Genomic DNA, 21,503 nt, shown 5'->3' on the forward strand with positions numbered 1-21,503 from the left:
TAAGTGGATTTAAAAATCAGAAGGACCAGAGATTGTCAGCCCAGCCCAATTCTTTACTATTTTAGGCCCAATTCTTTAGCAATAGGTGCAGGAATTTACTAAGCAAACCTAAATTCAATCAAATGTAAGGTATAAAGGTAAATTGATTTTACAAGTCAGAAAAAAATTATATATATTGTAAACCCGTTCGAGAATTCTCCGTTTATATCTGCACCACTTACATTAATTAGGATTTGAATAAAAAATACTGAATAAACTTTTAAATACATATACAGATCATTCAGCATTTTGTATAAATTATTGCAACAGTCTAATAATCGAAGTGACGCATGCATGCGAAGAAGAAGAAGAAAGCGGATTTTGTATGGAACTTTTGTCGTGAATTACCAAATGCGATAATAGTTGAAAAAGGATGTCACTTGATATTAGCGTACGTGGGAGAGAGATTGCATGTGGATGTGGTGGTGATGATCCATGGCCCCTCAAAGCGAAGGCTGCCTGCATCTACAATTCACACGTACAGACACGTTCACATGCATCGCCATTGCTCTTCTCATGTCATACTTTCGTTGTCTTCAACACCGCAGCTTGTCTGTCTGATCATGACCTCCTCACCTCGTTAAGGACTTCATTCCTCCCTACCTTTCACTTTTAGTGTTTTAGTTCTTTATTTTCTTGGAGTTGCAAAATACTCCCGAACAAACCTAGTCGGAAAAATTAAAAAATCGGCTAGAAAGTAGCACGTGGGCTGCAGGTGCCCGTTAAAAAATTGGGGCTTATCATCTTTTCAAGAACGACTGATAATTTATAAGGTGAGAAGTCTCAATTTTTAACCGACACATGTAATCCACGTCCCACTTTTTCACTGATTTTAAATTTTCTGATCAGTCATGTTCCTAAAACAAGAAATTTAGACAGATACCGTGACTATTTTACAATTCAAATAAAATAAAAAATCGAAACACTAAAAATATATAATTTCATGACTAAAAATACATTTAAACATTTAATATAAATAATTAATGAGTGACCGTCTATTGTAATGGAATCCTATGTCGGTAAGAAACAACTCTAACTGCCTTAAATGTAAAAATATGACATCCTCGAGCTGCACAAAAAATTTGAATTATTGTATTTAATATTTTGATTTCATTTCTTGAAGTTGTCTCATAAATATAAGTCTTGTAACATCTTACCTGATACTATAACACGATCAGACAAATTCTTGGAACATTTGGTGATAGTTTATTGTCAGCATTTAACTCATGAAGAGACGATGTAATTACTAGTTGCTCACGACCAATCAATTGGAACGTACCATGATACTTATGAGACACAACTATTCTTCTATCCCGATGTTGCTTATTGTTACGACAACTATCGTCGTTTTAATTCAATAATTACTAGAAAAATATAATTTTTTACTATAATTAATTAATATAGTTAGAATAAAAATCGTGACAAATATAAATTGACCGTGGCTCGCAGTTGTCATTAACGGTTGTTTTTGCAAGTGTGGGCAAGACATTAGCTATGGCTAAAACCATGGCTAATGTTTTGGATATGACTGAAATTATGGCGAACATTGATTAATCGTGCTAAAGAATTATATTTTCACTTTGATTTTGTTTAATTATGGTTAATAGTATTTATTACCACAGTTTTTAAATTGTGATCGTTTATAGTGAGCGAAAACTCAATTTTTAGTAGTGAATGTAAAGCAATAAAGATACGCCTGTGATGATAACAATCATAATTTTGGTCTACAGGTGACTGTTTTTACCCTATTATACTTGATTTTTCTTGTGCCGACAGACTGGAAAAAAAAAAAAAAAGACTATCTGCTAAATCGTGTTAATCATGTGATTATCATTTTTATGTAATAATATAAAGTTAAGTGAAATTTGAAAAATTTTAAGTTGGATCACATTTGATCATACCTAAATTAATTATATGGTAAGTGAAATATTTTTGGTATGTGATTAATTAAAGTTTAAAAAAAATAATCAATTATATAACAAATAAATTATATTTATTTTGTGATTAAATTAATTCGATCAAAATTAATTAATTTAAGTAAGTATTTTCCGTGGAATTCTTGCATGGAGATGACAGAGAACCTCTAACATTATCCATTGAGATGTACTAAAACGGTGAAGAAAAATATCGCTCTATGGCTTGTCCGCTAGTGGTCGAACATCGTTGTCGTGGGCTCAAAATTATTCGGAAATCCAAATAATGGCCACTTACATACAAGAAAACAGGTCATTGATGGCGGAAAATTAGCTACCAACAATTCCATTGCAAATTTTGCCACCAATTTTCTGAGGAATATAGCAACCAATTACAAAAAGAAATAAATATTTTGTAACCTGTCGTGTCTGTTTAGATAGATAGTAATTTGCTTCATTTTTTAATTAAAATATAAAGAATAATTTGTTAAATTCTTTTTGTAGGATTTTTTTTGCTTGTTTCTTATATTACAGGGATAAATTGCATTTAGCCCTTATTTTTTATTGACTTTGAAAAGAATAGTTCATGACTATGTGTTGCAAACGTTTGTGGCAAAATTTGTGACCAAACGAATCGGTATCAATCATCTTCATGGCTCAATCAAAAGAAAATCGTGTTAGGACATTGATGTATATTTTCACTATTTAACTAATACTTAACTGTATTAGTTAGTCAAGAAATCAAGAGTTCGTATTTTTGTGCTAGTCTATTCTACTAACTGTACAATGGATTTATTGCTCGACATTTGAATACCAAGTTGAAGAATTTTATTGTTCAAGGAACAAGTGTCGTTGCTATGACAATCGGCTCGGAGACTCTAAGATGCTTTGCAGAGACGGCCGCCACAACTTGGGCCGAACCGTGGCAATATTTGTCGATCCTGACCTCTGGCGCTGTCTGTTAGGTCTCGTTGCCTGAAAATTGTGAATTTTTCTGTTAGTACCCTTAAAAATAATACAACCTTAAACTTATTGAATTTTATTGCTTATATGTGAAAATCTTGAAAAAAAAATAAAGAATTATTAGTTTTATATAGGTGTCTATTTTTTTTTTTCTTTTTGGACATAGTAACAAAGAATCTTATTAGTACTTCCTGTTTGATATTACTTTACTGTCTTTTGAGAATGTACTGCCAACTCAACTCGACTAGATTAATAATCAAATTCGTCGGATGTTATCTAATGGCTGAAAATTACCTGATCGTTCTTCTCCGAGGCTGCAGGCTTTCCTGCCTCGTTCTCAGAAGCCGCAATCTGGTCTTCTGAAGTACCGAGATGACCAGATTCCGACACGGTTTTCTTCATCTTTGCATGTTTCTTGGCTCTAAGCACTTTCATAACCTCTGCAACAAAAACAGAACCAAAAACGTTGTAAAAACTCCCAATCGAAATCAATTCAAGAAACACGACTCATGACTTCTCAGGTATTGCCTTTCACAAGAATAAGCTAATTAATTACCTTGGGTGGTGACAAGCCGATACGCCCGGCCAAGAACCAAAGTGTCGCTCGGCCGGAGAAGCTTAACACGTGTAAAACGAACGGCCGTCTTCTTGTTGTCTGAAGTCTCCTGGGCGGCGGAGGCGGAGGCAGGAGGAGGCGGCAAGGGGATTATAAGAGAAACATAGTGGCCGGGGTTGGCTTTCATGACCTCACTAGCGGTGACAGGCCAATACATTCTCTCCAGCTTCCCGTCTGGATGCTGTATCACCAGCGCCGCAGCATCCACTGCCTGGCAATTCCCCATGCCTCTCTCTCTCTCTCTCTCAGCTTTCTCTCTCAAGAAACTTAAATTTGGTTGTGTTTATTTCTGTTAGGAATGTCTGTGAAGAAGGCGAGGGTGATGGAATGAGTGAGATGAGATGGGATAGATAAGGGAAGGAGGGAGGTAGTGATGGTCCCTTTTTCTAAGCAGTACCCACCACCACCTCCATGCACCCTTTGCTAAAATATAGCTTTTAACTCACTTGTATGGGGAAATTTTAGTTCGAACTCGATTTCATTCAATTTAAATCAATTATATAATAAGTATAATAAATTTATCGTATAATTAGTGTATAATTTAAAAAAAAAATGATCAATTATATAACAAAGTATGATATGTGATTGGTTTGATTTTTCATGCCTGATCAGAACAAGAATTTTTCCACATGTTAGACAACCGAGTCATCAAATTTGCTGCGAGAACCAATTTAAGTTTTTGACATGGTTTATAATGTTTCAATTCAATTGGTCAGAAAAAGTTAAAATTGCTATAATTTTTAAAGTCACGGGACCAAATTACGAATTTGACCAAATTACGAATTTTAATTTGAAAAAGAGGATCAATATCGACACCTCATTAACTTACATATATATTTTTTCCATAAATGTTTTGTTTTAAAGTGTACTTATTGTGTCGTTGACGTGATATTGATTGCGAGTATTCTGTCGTACTCTAACCAAGTTACAAATTAGCGTTGAGTTAAGATAATTTAATAATCAGTAAAACACATGACATAATTTAATATTTGTGTTGATTATGAGTCTGAATTATTTTAGTGACAAATTAAGAAATCAGCTTAAATCCTTATTTAAAAATAATATAAAAAAGGTTAAAGATGGTTACGTCGTTGACAAACTAATTTAATTTTTTTTATATTGGAAATATTAAATAAAGTTAAGACAAATATAATTAAAGAATTTAAGTTTTAAGTATTACTAAATTGTTAAAAAAAAATACAAGAATTTAAATTAATGTAGACGGCTTTGAGTAATTGTGTAATGGATACATGGTGCTTAATTAATAATAACAATGTATGTAAGTGTAATATATAATATATTTATAGAAGTAAGAGTAATTCAATTAAAATAAGTCGATTATAATTTTTTCTATCGAATAATAATATTTAACAAAGATTATTATAACAATCATATCCTGATTAATAATATCTAATAAATTAAATTATCTAATCAATACATACTATTACAGTAAATAATAACATCTATTGTGTAATAGAAACAATATTCCATGCATATAACGGAGTTCGAACATATAACCTTTAAGGCCATGAGGTCTTAATTTCGTCAATTAAATTAGATTTTATTAACTAATATATAATATATAATATATTTTTGGTAGGCATGAATGATATTTTTGTTTATGAATTATTATTAGCGTCACGATGGATTGGATTGGGGCCGGCAGTGGGTTTTACTTAGATTGAGATGAAACCGCCATGTGGCGAGCCATCAAAGGGCGACGAACTTAGAGGGATTGAGAATTTTTTATTTTACTCTAATTTAGTTAAATTTAAAATAATTATATATCAGTTGTCGCATGATTAATATATAATTTTAAAAAGTAATTAATCATATAATAAACATATTGAAAAGTTCGAGTTCGGGCTTGGTTCGACATATTTGAACTAATCATATAACAAATATAATGTATTTGTCGTGTAATTGGTGTACAATTTAGAAAAAGTGATCAATCACATAATACGTTTATTACATTTACTTTATAATTGATTTGATCAAATATAATTTAAATAAAAAATTCTTCAAATATATTATATTTGTTATTCAATTGATTTAAATAGATCGAAATTTAATTTGTGTAAAAGTTTTTACTTAGACGGGGAGGTGGGGGCGCCCACCACCGTCAAGATTTGGATTTATTTGTGGTAATGATGGCTTTATCATAAGCCATCTACACCATTCCTTTATCTTGATTTGATTCCTCATAATAATTATTTAATTAATTTATTTCATATTGGGAAAATTTGAGTTCCAAATCTTGAAGTTTGGATTTGATTATATACAATGAGAAATTAATATAAATGGTCTCTAGTTTGGAAAAGTAATTTTATTTATATTCGCTTAGATCCAAGTTTTCAATAATAGTTCATATCTGTTGGACCCATGCGTTTTTTGAAAGCATCACATATAATTTCTCAAACTTCAAGAAAGAACAGTGTAATTATCCCATCTTTCTAATGATCAATTACTTGTGAGAAAAAATTATTAGTGGAAAAAATATACCATGGCAGCATTAAATATTATCACTAATAGTATGTATTTAGCAACGAGAAATTTTATTTTATTACTATACGATCATGAACTGACCAAAATATCATTATAAACTATAAATTATAATTTTACTTAATTTTTTGAAATTCTTTTATGGACCAAGTGTCAATATAATAATTTTTCAAAATTTTCCATTCAATTAGTTTAATTTCTTTACAATTTTTAAATTTTTTTTGAAAAATGAACAAAATATAATAAGAGTAAAATCAACAATTTCAATCATTCATCCAAAAATTACATAATTTCATCAAATATAACGAAGGTATTAATAATTTTTTAATTATAAAAAAATATTTATAATTATAATCAAAATTTTGAAAAGCCCGTCATAATTTATCATATATATATATATATATATATATATACTTAGTCAAAGAAATTAATAAAATCTCTTGGAGCAGTGGTGTCTTATGCATGCCCCCTAAGCTATTTCCAACCACCACTTGTCTTATTTTAACTCTTTCTCTATTTAATTAATTTATAAATTACCAACCAACAATTGGAAATGGAGAAAAACAAATATTATATATAGAGCTGAGAAGCAAACATGGTGTTGACAAGTTTAAATAGACCCATACTACACAAGCATGGACCCTAATTTTATTTTTATTGTCTACGTCTTTTCTCTATTTATTTATTTTTTCATTTGATACCTCCATATTTTTAATTATATTTCAAATTAAAGAATTAATATGTTTAATTAAATTTAAAGAACAAAAACGTAAGAAACTACGATAAAAATAACTTATCCATATTAATTTATGAGACTCCATCTCACATTCTTTTGATCAATTTATAAATATATATATATTTGCAGTTCACGTAATTAAAGAATTGTTAGTTTTAGGCATATCCATTGCATTAAAAACATGCAATTAGGTCAACTTTTGATTAGGTGTAACTATCACTCTGCCCTTTATTTTTATTTATACCTTAGTTTCAAGAACTCAATTTAAATGAAATAGATTAATATTATTATTTTGTCTGAGCCGGCTATATAACTATAACATGTCTCCTATCTTTAAATAAATAATATATATATATATATATTTAAAAATTCAGACAAACTTTTCTCCTATTCATTGTTCATGCTTACACGAGTTTTCAACATCCACAATTTATTTTTAAAAAAATTACTCGAATAATGTCTTGAATGGGAACATGAAAAATAGGGGGATGTGAATCGAAAATTAACTATTTGACATCCGTTCATATGATATATGAGAAAATACATTCTATTTTGAGTCGTTCAATAATTTACATTTTGTGTTATTTATAGTCCTTGAGACGTCATTTAAAAAATATTTGATAAATATTACCTAATAATGATTTGAATAAAGAATAGGATGATTTGACATTTCATGGAACATCAAAATTAGCAGGCGCGTGTTGGAGGTATTAATTAATTAAAGGAAATGGGACGATTTTTCAGAGGACAAATGGCTATTTGGAACTTAATGGTATTAATTGGTCAACTGCATTCATCCTTCACTCAGGGGACAAGTCATCATTTTCAAAAGTATAGGAGGGATACGTGTTATCATTACTAATACGTAAAGTACGACGAATTCAAGTGTATATATATTAATTTTACCCTCTTTTTCTTTTGTAAGAAAATAGTTTTCATTTTAATTGGAAAAATCAATTCTTGTATTATATGAAAATATTTTTTTTTATAATTTTCAACGGTAGCTAATGTTTTAGCCTTATAGAAACAACAACTAATAATCATAATCTTAGTTGTTTAAATGCTCCAACATGATAATATAAACATTAATTAAAGTGGCATATTGTATATATATATATATATATATATGTGAAGATGCTCAGCATAATTAAGAAGCTTCACTTAATTTATTATATAACACGCTCACATTACAAACTCCTTTTAATGTGCAGAGTGCAGAGCATGGGAAGTGATGTGGAAGAATTATTAATTTAAAACTAATCTTGATTAATTAATTAGTTAATAATGGGAATAATCTCTAAAGGCGGCTGCCGGTGCCAACTTTCACATCTCTCTCTCCTCATTTTCTGATACGTAGTCCATAATTTTATATTAGTTAAGAGAACTTAAAGCCAAAGCAAATTCAAACAGAATCATAATAATTCTTGTGCTTTGTGGAAAGATTTTTCTTTATGATATTAATTAATTAATTACGGTAAATTACGTTCGTGTTTCTAAATTAGATTTAATTACATAAATATCGTATGTTCTTGTAAAGTTATAGGTACACTTTTTGACGGGGTGTTAGTATAATGTATCTCAAGGGGTACGATGTAAACTATTAATGCTAAAATCAGTGTCAATGGCCACGAAAATTATTAATGCTAAAATCAGTGTCAAAGTAATTAGCAAGTACATTTTCGTTATTAAACTCGTTATCAAGTAATTTTATTGTATTAAATAGTGCAGCTTAGGAACAAGAATTTCACTTTTACTAATTAGCTGGACGCTATTTTTTTTTTTTCCATTGTTGTTGTGTTATTTTCTTGTAGTGGATGTGATTAAGGCTATTAATTATAGGATCTTTGGGTACTTATTGCAGAAAACCCTAAATCCTGGTGAAGATCATTGACTTTTGTGAATCAAAGTTAGGAATTAAACTATTGGAAACCCTAGGTTTGAAAATTTGTTCCAACTTGTGAGTCAGAATTCAAAGATTTCAGACTAGATTGTCAGTCTATGTAAGCCATGTGAGGTGTTTGGGACCTTAGTTCCAAAAACATTAATGTCGAAATGGACTATTTCCTGTTCAAACATGACCTAAGTTGGGGACTACAAACATAAATTAATTAACCTATACATGTTAAATGCTGAAAACCTCAGTTTTCTACTGTATGGGGACAGCTTTTAATATTTGGGGAAATTATTGTGGGTTTGTATTGATATTTTTCTTACATAAATCAAGTGTGAAAATAACAAATGATTCGACGATGGTTATGTCATGTCACCAACGCCATACTTATGTTGTGCGTTGTATTTGATATTTTTGCATACGATGGTGATGAGGGAGATTATTTAATTATCAAAATACCCCTATATTTTATGGTATTTTTATGTTATATAACTGACAAAGTGGGACCCATTTGACCAGGCCAAAGTCAACCATTGCAGCACCCTTTGGGTGGGATGACGTGGCAAGATCTTACCGGCGCCACATGTCACAAGTGCAGAGGGTGCCGTACTACTATAAATATCTTCATTTATGATTATTCAAATATGTATTTATTACTATTTATCGCCACTTTTTGGTCTTATTCGACCTCACTGTGCTTTCGACCTCATATTTTTCGACCCCACATTTCTAGCTTAGGCATAACTAGTTTTACGTTTGCTTTGTTCTCTGGATCCACAAACAGGTAGCTCAAAAGAAGGATCTAGCGACCCGACCTTAGAACCATTTCTGCGATTCGATCCGAATTTTGTGCTACCTACATCATATGCATATAAATTAAAACCCTTTGTTTTGGTACTATGTGGGGCAACAATGTTGTTAGGACTTGTGTGCTTGTTTGTGCTATTAGTTTACACAAAAATGGAGCTTGATGTGGGCAAGTGTAGCTATATATAATTAATTTGTGAGAGATGTGTTTTCAAAGTTGCTTTCCTTACATTCTTTCTCAATAATGGCAAACACAAGCATTAGTTCAGTGTATCTTAGAAATATGTCCAAATGGAAGAGGATTATTACAATAAATCATGTGTTTATAAAGACAATAGAGGACAGAAGATGGCTCTTGAAGTTTGATATCATGCTTTTGTGTAGGTATTTAATTAATCAATAAAGCAAAACATAAAAATTGTATTACGACAAATGGATTATTCCTTACTTTATAAAAATGATTACGATTTAAAAACTCTAACAAATCAATAGGCAAAATTACAGTTTTAGTTCCATAGGATATGGCGTTTAATATTTTCTTTCTTCTATTTTACGGGATTTTTAAAATAATTTCAAAATTAAAAAAATTCTACACAGTTAGTCCTATGCTTTACGAGATTCTCAAAATGGTTTCGAAATTGAAAAAACTAGAAATATTTAGTTCCACGAATTCCGTAAAGTAGAGGACTAAATATATTGAGTTTTCTCAATTTTGAAACCATTTTGTAAATTTGGTAAAGCATAAGACTAAGTATGTCGAGATTTCTAATTTTGGAACTATTTCGAAAATTCCGTAAAGCAGATGATTATAAGTGTGGTATCTTCTTAATCTTCTCCAAATCAATACTATCTATAATACCACAGTGAATACCTATGTTTTGACCATAATTAATCAACATTCTCTATGATGTTTAGCTATAGTCAAAGCATTTCCCATGATTTTTAGCTTTGGCTAACATTTTGGCCACGTCTATAAGAACAACGCATATCACAATTTTTTGGCCATTTCAAATTAGTAATGTGTATGTCACATGCACTTTTCCGATTATTTTAACAAATTCTGACCATTTTTCTTCTCAATATGGTAAAATTTTAAAATCACAAAATAAAATTATAAAAATAACTTCGTACAAGACTAAAATTGTTACGCCATATTTATAGGATAAAAAATTACAATTTTCCCTCAATAAATCTTTTGCAATATTTACGATCTCATTGTACGTATATATATATATATATATATATGAAATGTTAATTTGACAAAATTCACATTTATGATAGAATTTGCTGTAATTAATAATTGAGATGGTTTGTTTGTCAGTCTGTCTTCTAATTATCCTTGTTTAATTATTACATTTTATTGATGAAAAAGACTTAAAGGGCATCATTAAATTCTTAGCTATCTTAAGGAATACTAATGGGACTTAGTAATGATTCTTAATGAAAAGTTAATGCAGCATATTCCTTGTCCAAAACTAAAGGAAATTGATATTTTATATGCTAAATTACATCGACACTCGTTAAGATTAATTACACAAACGCCTCATATTTTTTATAAAATTATAATTACATCTCTTGAATTGTAGTTGTATGTAGTTATAAGTACGCTCCCCATTCAATGGTGAAACTCCAATACCTCCTCAATGAATTGCATGAAACCCCCGAAGGGCTTTATATGTATTTTATAAAAGATATGGGATGTCTATGTAATTAAATTTATATTTAAAGATGTCGATGTAATTTATTCTATTTAATAATTAATTAATGCGATGGAGCCGGCTGAAAAAGGAAGCCCTCACATATTTTGGCGTGACAATTAAGATTTGGGAGAAAATAATATTTTTTTTAAAAAAGGGATAATAATTAAGGTGTTTTAATAAAGCAAATTGAGCCAACCCCTTTAATTTTATATGGTATTCAATGCTTCTTTTGTTTCCAATTAAATAAGATTATGTTTTACAAATAATAATTATATGTGTGGTTACTTTGTCAACTTTGCAAACACCGATTGAATTTTTTATTTTAACGTATCCTTTTTAATAATTTCTCATATATTTTTTATTTTTTTATATTCTTTAATTTATCCAATTAATATATATAATAATTTATCTTTATAATTTAAAATGCATTTTGAACTCATTTGAGTGTGCCGTATATAGATTCTAATTGAAGAGAGGATTTCTGGTATCCTCAAAATTACAGCTACACCTTTAAAAAGTGTTAGTGTAATATTTTTCGATAAGTATTTTTGTAAGTTTTGCCTTTGGATATGGGGTGTGATCGTAATTATAATTATAACTTGGAATTGTACAATTAAAATTTTACAAAAAAGCATAACGTATTTGTGAATTTTGACATAATATCCGAAAGTATCTACGAAATTTAGCCTAATAATTGATGACAATATCAACTTAAACGAAAATAGTACAAAGTATGGGACAACTCAACAAAACATTTTCAATCCTTTACCCTTTTTCTTCCCCCACTCTAATAATATCATTCAACTTACCGACAACATTAACAGTGAATTTAACTTTTCTAACAATTTGTCCCAAGGGAAAATGCATGAATGATTTAAAAAACTAAAATTTCCCTCTTATGATAGTCCTTTTTTTCTTTTTTCCAGTTTGAATGATAATTATATTTTGATATTAAGAGATTAATTAATAATTTAATATTGATATTTCAAAAATATATAGAACTTAAAATAGACCCTAATCTAAAAAAGTTCAAAGAAAACATAAAGTCGCGCACAGTTTAAGAAAAAAAGGATCCTAGACCTAAATTCTTGGATGAGACTATAATTCGAAGAACCCTGAGAAGGCCCAAGAAAGGCCGTGGAAGGCCTAGGTAGAGGATGACTTGGCGGCCATGTGGACATAAGCGCATTCTCGCTTATACATGATTGAAGCTCATTCGACTAGCTAGGAGGGAATGTTTATCCACATAGGAAGTCTAAGGATCTAGAAAGATTATTGAATTTGTTTTAACCTTCATCTAAGAATCTGAGGAAGCTTTATCCTCCTAAAGGATAAGCCCCCAACAGTCGGTGACTTGAAGGTCAACTCCAAACCATTGTAGCTTATCCTTTGGTAACCGCATGTTTATATTTGTGATTCACGTGAAATCATATAGTTAGAAAAATCAATAAATATTTATTCTCCATGTCCCAAATACTATTTTGCACGTCCTAAAATTTATTACAATCTTAAGTATATCCTTGCTACTTCTACAACTTAGACATCAAAGGACTATAATAAAGGTCTTTTCGTTGTGGTTCTGACAATTCATTCTTTGTCGGCTTTTTATAGGAGGACTCTAGGTGTATTTGATTCGTTTTTTAAAAAGTATTTTTCCTAGTTGAAATGTTTATAAAATCCAAGCCAAAAATAGTAATATCAGAAAGTATTACAAAACTCACATAAATTGAGGTACACAACGAATGAACTTTAAATTTACAATTTTGTATTTATAGAATTATTATGAGATCTTACCCTTAAATTACTGGTTAGGCAGGAACAAATGGAGGAAATCAACCAATGGGAGAGGGACACATTAATCAAGGTGGTCTTCTTGTCTCTTGAATAATGAGAAGACAGCGGAAAATTCTTACTCAAATCAAATTTTATCAAATTATATAAAGTAAATATGATATATTTACAGTCATGTAATAAATCAATTTTCTTAAATTATACATCAATCACATTGTAAATATATTATACTCAATATATAATTAATTTAATTTTAATCAAACTCGAATTGAATTAATATTTGGGGAGGATGAGTTATTGATGTCAATTTGCCATAGCATATGCAGACAGTAAAGTATCAAAAAGAGGGATTGTTTATTTACCCTAAAAGCAAAAACAGTGGCCATATTGTCATTTCATGCAAATGGTTGTTGCCCATCTAACTCACTTTTACCGACCAAAGTTCTATTGCCTTTTATCTTTCTATTTTATTTCATTTCGACCCCTCTTCCTTCTGGAATTTGTATTTTGGCCTACTGACAAAAAATCATGCTGGCAATCAGGGGATAGTGTACATTATTCTGAAAATTCATTAAAAAACACTTTTTTTTTTTTATCTATAAAACATTTGAAAAGGAAAAATAAGGTAATTTCTTTTCTTTTTTTGAATAAAAAGAGGAATTCGGGTCATGGTAAAACCCTTTATCGTGTTATTTTTTGTTTTATTTTTTTTATTAGGCATTATACATAATTGTCGATAATTTTACTAGAAAATGAGAAGTTAGGAGTATTATTGAACGAAAAAAATATTTACAAATTGCCTTTCTATTTCATTTAAATTTCTGCTTATGTTTCATAATTTATCAAATGATTTCCTAATGTTTTTTAAGAATAATTACATTTATATACATTCTCTTATTATGTCTTGTGATAGAATAGGAACCATCCAATAGTTCAATAAATTCGGTAAATTCTTCCTATCCGAGGGGGAAGGTCTCTAATCAGAAAAATATTTATATTTTTCAAACAAAAAAAATATTTATAATTACAATAAATTTTAAAAAAGCCCATTATAATTTACTCTTATTTTAATCCAAAAAATGTAAGAGTGTGACATTATTGTTTGCATAATTGCAAAGTTCATATATAGGCCCAAATTTGAGTTGCCTCAATTCATGTTCTTGGAAATCTTTGAATTTGTTATTTGGACAGTGATGCAAAGGCAAATGGTACAAAGAATTTCCATACCTTAACTATGTAAAAATATGTAAAGAGGCAGAAGTCCAATAATGCAATGATGGACAAGTCATTTAGGGAAAAATGTTGGGCAAACTCATTGCTTGGATGCCTCAAAAACCATTCTATTTTGCTAAAATGTTCCTAGATGTCCCCATGAGTTGTACATAATGCACGTGAACTTGTACCCAACATTGCTCAAAAGTCCCTCCAATGTCTATGCACACATGCATTATGTTCTACTTTATATCATCTTTTAACACAAACCCTATTACTTGCACTTGATTTCAATAACTGGTGTCAAAGAGAGTGGCAATATTAGTGTTATGATTCAGTCACAAACTTATCTTCTTTTTCATTGTGTACCTACAACATTCAGTATTTTATCAACTCTATTGGTAGTTAGATCGAACTATTATTAGTCGAATCATTGTGGGTTCGATTATTTTGTATAATATAATGGTAAGTGAGTAATCTGTAAATACTGTTGTAAGCAATCAACGTTTCAGAAGCATGTTTTGAGTCGTGATGACAATCAGAACAGAAACCATCCAAACTTTTGATGCCTTAATGCTTGAGATATTGTGTAAAAAGTATCTGAAATTTTTTGATTGACAATTGATTAAAGTAAGACATAATAATACCAAAAGTTTATTAATCATGGTCGCATTAAAGGAGTACTAGTTTTTCAACGCATACGGTTCTCATGAGTATATAAAAAAATCTTGGTGTGAGATAATAAAAAAAAAAATTGTGAAAAGAATAAATTATAATAAATGTGAAAAAGTAAAAGTTGAGAGAAAAATATTAGTAGTGGGTGGTTAAAAGAAAAAAAAATATAATGTAAAATTATTTAAAAAATATTGATATTACTAATTTGATCAAAAAAATTTAAAGAAAAAAATTAAAATAAAGGGTAAATTTGGTATTGAAAATTTTGTAGGACAAATTTTTTTTTATATATAATAGTATAGATAATTGAGCACCCAACAAGCTGCACAATTGGGCCATAGTTGTTAGTGGGCCGGTTATCTCAATTTCAGAGACATTGCTCACTTTTGGCACTAGAGCCGAAATTGGACCATTATTGGGCTGATGGATTCCTAACTGGGCCAGATTAAGCATAATTAGAGATAACAACGAGACGGGTCTGACAGCATCTTTTAAGATCAAACTCTTGTGAATTTTGAGTTAAAAACATAAGTAAAAGTTGAACTTGTCAAACATTTGATACTAGGATTAGAAGGCATTAGAGAAAGTACAAGTTGATATGAAGAGGAAAAAGTTGTCATAGAAGCCAAAATGAGCCATTCATCAAAAAACACACACACTCAGATGTGCATTCTATCACTTTGAACTACACAGATGGGAAGAACTTGTTGAGATTGAGAGGGAGAGAATAGAACTCCTCACTCCTCGTATCGGTCTTGTAAGACCGGAACTTGTCCCACCAATGCATGCCTCTGTCCTTCCTCGTTGTGTTGTCCTTGGGGGGCAGCGTTACATCCAGAACCAGCGCCAACACTCCCGCAACGAATGGCTCAGACGAGAAAGGAACGTTGATCATGTCATTGAACTGGCAAGAGCCATGAAAACGTTACAAATTCAGACATAAGAGTGGTTAAACACAAAAACAGTGAAGGGATGGTTATTAGAGTTGAGATTGCAGTTCATGTGATATGGCTGCTTACCCATCTTGCATTCGTGTGAACGGGGCCGTAGCCCTTCACAGATAGGTACTCGTTGAAGTACTGCGGTATGGATAAGCCCATGAAGATGGAGAATGCAAGAATGAACTTTGTTCTGAAGCTATTCAGGTTGCAGAACTGGAGGAAACCAAGGCCACCCGCTCCTGCTCATTCATATATAAATTGAATATCAATGGGATAATATAATCAGGAAAGACTCATTTTGAATCTACATAGTTTAGAGGGTGTTGATATAATTATATGTAATGCCACTACATACCAACATAGGCAAAGAGAAGGCAGTAGAGAGCAGCAATGATCGGTGCGGGGATTGAGGCAAAGACAGCTCCAAATTTTCCTGATGTGCAATAACTGGTAAGCATTCAAACGATAGAAAGAAATCCTTCTGGTTAGTTAGCTGGAAAACGGAGATTAGACGGACTACTTGCCAAGTATTGAGAAGAATATCATAAAACCAGCAGATATTTGTATCACTCTTCGGCTTCCAACTCGTGTCAACCCAAGCAAACCAGCATTTTCACTGTTCAAAGAGAGATTTTATAGTTTCAGACAGTAATAGATGTTATTGAGTGAGGTGAAGTTTCTGTTAGGAGGAGAGCATAGAGAAGAATCTTACACAGACACTGATGATCCGTTTCCTGTTCCAAAAATTCCAGAGAACAGTATGCCAACACCCTTGAATAAACAGCAGTACTCAGAGTTAATTCATCATGTTAGAGCTAAAGAATTCAAGAACTTCTCCAAGATTTTTAGTTTCTTTCAAAGGTGTAAATGGATAATGAAGTAATGAATGAAAAACGACTAAGTCTGTTTACCTGCCAACCGACACCACGGCTAAGAACTGAATGTGGTAATGGAGTTGCACTGGCATACCTTGACACAGCAATGAAAGCACCAGTTGACTATCAACAGAATTCAGAGAAAGAACCGTCACGAACTGGTAATTAATACGAAGACCAGCAAGAACTTTCAGAAGTGCATTTCACTATTTTGAGAGGGAAAAAAAGAAAACAATGTACCTCAACAAGAGCTACGAAGGAAGTAGCCATCATGGCAAACGATTCTCCAGCATTGAAAGTAGGAGCTCCCCATTGGAACGGGTAAGGGACTCTGATCCTGCAACAGGATCGATTTAGAATTATCAGTTTCCAGCTAAAGGCAGCCAACATTTTCCCATCCAGCTTAGAAACATCAGGAATCAGTCACTCTTTCACACACAACGTTATGTGCTAGCGGTAATGTGCAGACTTAAATAACACACAGTTGCAACTGATCTTGATTTTATGGTTACACATACCAAGGAGCAGCACTTATAATCCCAGCACGGTCAGTTCTGCAGCTAACTTGAGTTGCTTGGGCAACATTCCTATACGCTCCCCCAACGGTCAGTAAGTGGGCGTATATCCAGACAATGACCACTGAGAATAACACAGCAAAGCGATCAAAGACATTTCTCCCGCCTTTCATCACATGTGGTAAGTACTGCAAAATGAGTTCATAAAGTAATGTTAGGATATATAGTATTTAAGTTATCATATAAAGAAAAAGTTTTTGTGAAAGAAGCATTCTAAAGGATAGCCTTGTAGTAAAAATATGTGATTGAATCTCACCTGTGAGAAGATCACAAGTATGATAAGCTGAGGCAGTCCAATCTCCACGCATTTTGTGAGCTGGAAAGACAAACATCTGTGAGCACTTCATGTTAAAAAAGAACACGCACATTTCCTCTTAATTATCCAAAGATCCACATATATAATGTTACCAGAGGAAAGCCTAACTCATACAGTCCAAATCCTGTGAGAGCTACCAATGGAACCGTAGAAAGGGGGCTCAAGAACCTGAAATTCAGAACGAACATAGAACTATATTAGCAAATTTTAAGTAGCTGACCATTAATATCATACACTCTAACCCAAATTCTTTTTTGCTTTCCCGCTATAATGTCTTGCTTCCATACTTCACCTGGTTACGTTCCTCCACAGGCCACTAAAGCCGATGATAATCTGAAGAGTCGAGGCAACAATCATAGCCCCCTGAATTCCTCTCATGGTCCTCCTGAACTTCTGTAACAGAGAAAAATTCAGGCATCAAGTTAACAAATAGCCTTTCCAGAGGGGTGAAAGAAACTACATAACGACTCATCAATTAATCACCTCCTCAGGATCCAAAATGCCACTATATCGACCAGCCAAGACGATTGACAAAGTCGTGGGGACAAAGGTGTAGGAACCTCCAATAACAGCAGGTAGTCGAGTCCCGAACAATGTCTGAGTTAATGTATTCAGACCAGCTACAAACTGTAGGGTCTGAATCATTAGAGCTTTCTCTTCCTACAGGGGTAACCAATCATTTGTTTGATTAAAATAATGAAACACTAGTATAATTCGACAAAATACTTCAGTGGTTTCGGTAAGAGCCTTACTTTTCCTCCTCCCATTTGGGGAACCAGATAGGAGGGTATGAGAACAGTTGTCCCAAGCATCACAAGAAAGTGCTGGAACCCAAGCAGTATGGCCTCAGCTTCATTTCCAAACATTAATAAATCAGAATTGGAGTCTAAATCATTTCTATTTTTTGGTTCACTTTTCATTCAGCAAGACTCAAGAGAAGACATAGAACTGCGAACATTAGGTACAAAATTATTGAAAAAAAGACAACCATGCAAGAACTCAAGTACCAAGAAACCAACATAAATTAGAAAAAAACATGCAAGAATAAGAAGAGAACTAACGCCAGGGAGGTGGGCTGGCAATGCAGTAAGAAACTCCGGGGAGCTGATCTTTGACCGGGTGTGGTACTAATTCCTCTTGTTTTGGTGGTGGCGCAGCCGCTCCACCTCCGGCCATGATTTCTCCTTCCTCTAATGCTCTTTTTCACAGACTGTAAAACTAAAGCACTCCCAGACCTATTATTTACCCAAATCCCAATTATTACAACACCTCAAACAACAATGGTTTCCAAGAATCACTAAGGTTTAGAATTCTCAATCCAGAAAACATTAATTATGAACCCACCCACAATTAACCTTTACCACAACTTAATTACTCAAGAACTAATCAAGCAATCCCCTTTTGACACTATGAATGATCAAATAAAAGAAACCATGCAAACAGAAGCTACTAGTGTAGTAGTGTACTAATTTCTACTACGAATGAATGAAAACAAAGTGAAGAGTACTTGACAAGTAGGTAGTGTGTTACAGCCAAAAAGGGCCAAAACCCTTCTTCAAGAAAATCATAAAGCAAATGTGAATATGGGCCTGATGAGGGCAAGCTGAGATGAGAAGAGAGAGGGAAAAGGAAAGAGGGAGTAAAGAGCAAAAAAGCAAACAAAAGAAACCAAAATGCCCCTCTCTGCCTCTCTGCAACACCTTCCAAGAGAATCTCTCTCTCTCTCTCTCTCTCTCTCTCTCTCTCTCTCTTGCTCTCTCTCTCTCTCTCTCTCTCTCTCTCTCTCTCTCTCTCTCTCTCTCTCTCTCTCTCACATCACCTACATGCATTTGAAATGGCAAAAAAAAAATTTAAAGAAAAAAGAAAGAATTAATTTGAATTTGTGGGCTTTATCAACTTTGCATTTTCAGTCATAAGCACTTTGTTCTTCTCTCACGTAAAAGATAAAGTTGATGAGCATCTGCCAACTTTCTTAATCATATCACTTATACATTATATATTCCATTTTACTACAAAAGGGCATGCAATTGTTCATTACATATATTCTTTCTAGCAAGTATATGAACATGTATGCGTGATTGCACTCATTGTATATGCAATCACTTATGTAGATATGCTGTTGATCGATGAATACGTAGAAGCAACATGCATGCATGCGAGTAACATGCCAAAACCGACCAAGATGAAACTATGAAATCCTCACATGATGTGCGACGATGATGTTCCAAGACTTATGAATCCTAACATTTCTCGGCTGTTTCTAACATAAAATCCATAAGTAGTATGTACATTTTTCGTGTCTAACACAGGTGATGGGGGTTAAATACTATGAAATCTGCACTTGACGATTTTGGTCGTGAAAGACCAAAGAATAACAAAACACAATAAGGATTCGCATGTTTTTAAATTGGGTTTAATGCAATTTACCCATGTGATATTGTAAATGAGCAAATTACCCTTGTAGAAAAACAATTGTAATTTACCCTTTTGTATTTTTTAAAATAAAATATTTTACCCTCCCGTCTAGGCAGGTAAATTTGCTTAATTTTAAATTCATAGAGGAATAATTTATATATTTGCAATATCACAAGGGGTTAAATTGTATTTTTTCCTTTTTAAATTGGATGGGGTTCTACTTAGCTGAGATGAACTTGAATATCGAGAATAATGACCTTTCATGTTTTTATCATCTAAGGGCTCGTAAGAGGATATGTAGCTTCATACAATTCCTGGCTTTTTATAAATACCAGTCAATTTTATTTAGTAATAAATGCATTAATTACTTTAAGTGTTAGCTCCCCAATCCCGTAATAATCCTAAGCGAATCTCTAATTTAAGTATTGGAAGATTTTAGCCGGAGGCTAAGTGGCCTACGACTTGTGTTGCAAGTCAAATCCAACATCCAATTCAAAGAACCAAGAGTCAAACCCCACCTCCATAGGTCCTCCGATGCATCGGACATTGCACCCCATCTGACTCAAATCATCGGATCACCTTCGACCCCAACTTGGATCAATAGAAATAATCATTGGATAATATATTCATATAATGAGGGACCTATATATATAGCTATGAGTAGAAAGGGAAAAATTCAAACTTATAATTTGTTAAAAACTTGATGTACAAGGTTGGCTGGCAACTTCTACAACCCTTTTGAAAAGTGGTAGCTTCAGTGGAAATACTCAACTTAGAATAATAAAAGTCAGAGCAAATCAAGAACTAGAAGAACCCTAAAAAATCAAATTCCATTTCCTAGACCAGGAATTAGGTTCGCAGCCCACTTAATAACTTGGTGATGAAGTACAACCAGATGCCTTCAGAAAAGAAAAAAAAAAAAACCTACAACCATAGATGGACACGTGGCTAAGTATAGTTGGCCCTCAGTCTTGTATTATAGAATCCATGAATAAACATTTTTCGGGATCTTTTACTATATTTTTTATGTCGTATATTAATATCACATAAATAAATGATTCACACGTATTTTTTAAAATTAAAAAATATATTTAAATTAGATTATAATTTAAAAGTGAGGCGCACGTGAAAGTCAGAAAAACCAGTTTTGTCCTATCATAATTTAATTAGTTAATTTATTGAATAAAATATTAAATTCTTCAAAAGTCATCATAAAAAAAAAAGAAAAAAGAGAAGTTTGATGACATGAAAAAGTTAGTGATATCGTAATATTACTAATTATGTATATTTAGTGACAATAATTTTGTTTTATATCAGTAATTAATTTTATAATTTCAACAATGATTATTATTTTTCAGAATTAGTTTGTTGTTAGTAGAAATTAATAACAAAAAATGGTGTATAAAGTTGTCACTACAAGAAATTAGACACATATATAATGAGAACCTTGTGACAATAAATAATTTGTCATTGCATTTTACTTTTATTTAGTTGTCAATATAGAAGTATCAGTAATTATCTGTTGTGATAACTTCA

General features: G+C 32.0%; 2 protein-coding genes across 3 annotated transcripts; both read right to left on the reverse strand.

The window, feature by feature from the left end:
* LOC105168219 lies at positions 2,628-3,946 on the reverse strand. The gene is made up of 3 exons (XM_011088201.2): positions 3,472-3,946; positions 3,210-3,355; positions 2,628-2,927 (listed from the first exon to the last, which is right to left on the reverse strand). The coding sequence occupies exons 1-3, from the start codon at positions 3,755-3,757 to the stop codon at positions 2,808-2,810; spliced, it is 552 nt and encodes a 183-aa protein (XP_011086503.1). The 5' UTR covers positions 3,758-3,946; the 3' UTR covers positions 2,628-2,807.
* LOC105168220 (nucleobase-ascorbate transporter 7) lies at positions 15,384-19,263 on the reverse strand. 2 transcript variants are annotated; one of them, XM_011088203.2, is made up of 15 exons: positions 19,060-19,263; positions 18,614-18,787; positions 18,305-18,402; positions 18,036-18,212; positions 17,845-17,945; positions 17,645-17,720; positions 17,493-17,552; positions 17,180-17,364; positions 16,902-16,998; positions 16,698-16,784; positions 16,499-16,557; positions 16,311-16,402; positions 16,142-16,219; positions 15,865-16,025; positions 15,531-15,749 (listed from the first exon to the last, which is right to left on the reverse strand). In XM_011088203.2, the coding sequence occupies exons 2-15, from the start codon at positions 18,726-18,728 to the stop codon at positions 15,531-15,533; spliced, it is 1,605 nt and encodes a 534-aa protein (XP_011086505.1). In that variant the 5' UTR covers positions 18,729-18,787; positions 19,060-19,263. The 2 variants fall into 2 exon arrangements, with proteins under 2 accessions (XP_011086504.1, XP_011086505.1); XM_011088202.2 differs by lacking the exon at positions 19,060-19,263 and having other exon boundaries at positions 15,384-15,749; positions 18,614-19,053.

Source organism: Sesamum indicum, linkage group LG8 (genome assembly GCF_000512975.1).
Source record: "Sesamum indicum cultivar Zhongzhi No. 13 linkage group LG8, S_indicum_v1.0, whole genome shotgun sequence".
In the NCBI taxonomy this organism is placed as follows: domain Eukaryota; kingdom Viridiplantae; phylum Streptophyta; class Magnoliopsida; order Lamiales; family Pedaliaceae; genus Sesamum; species Sesamum indicum.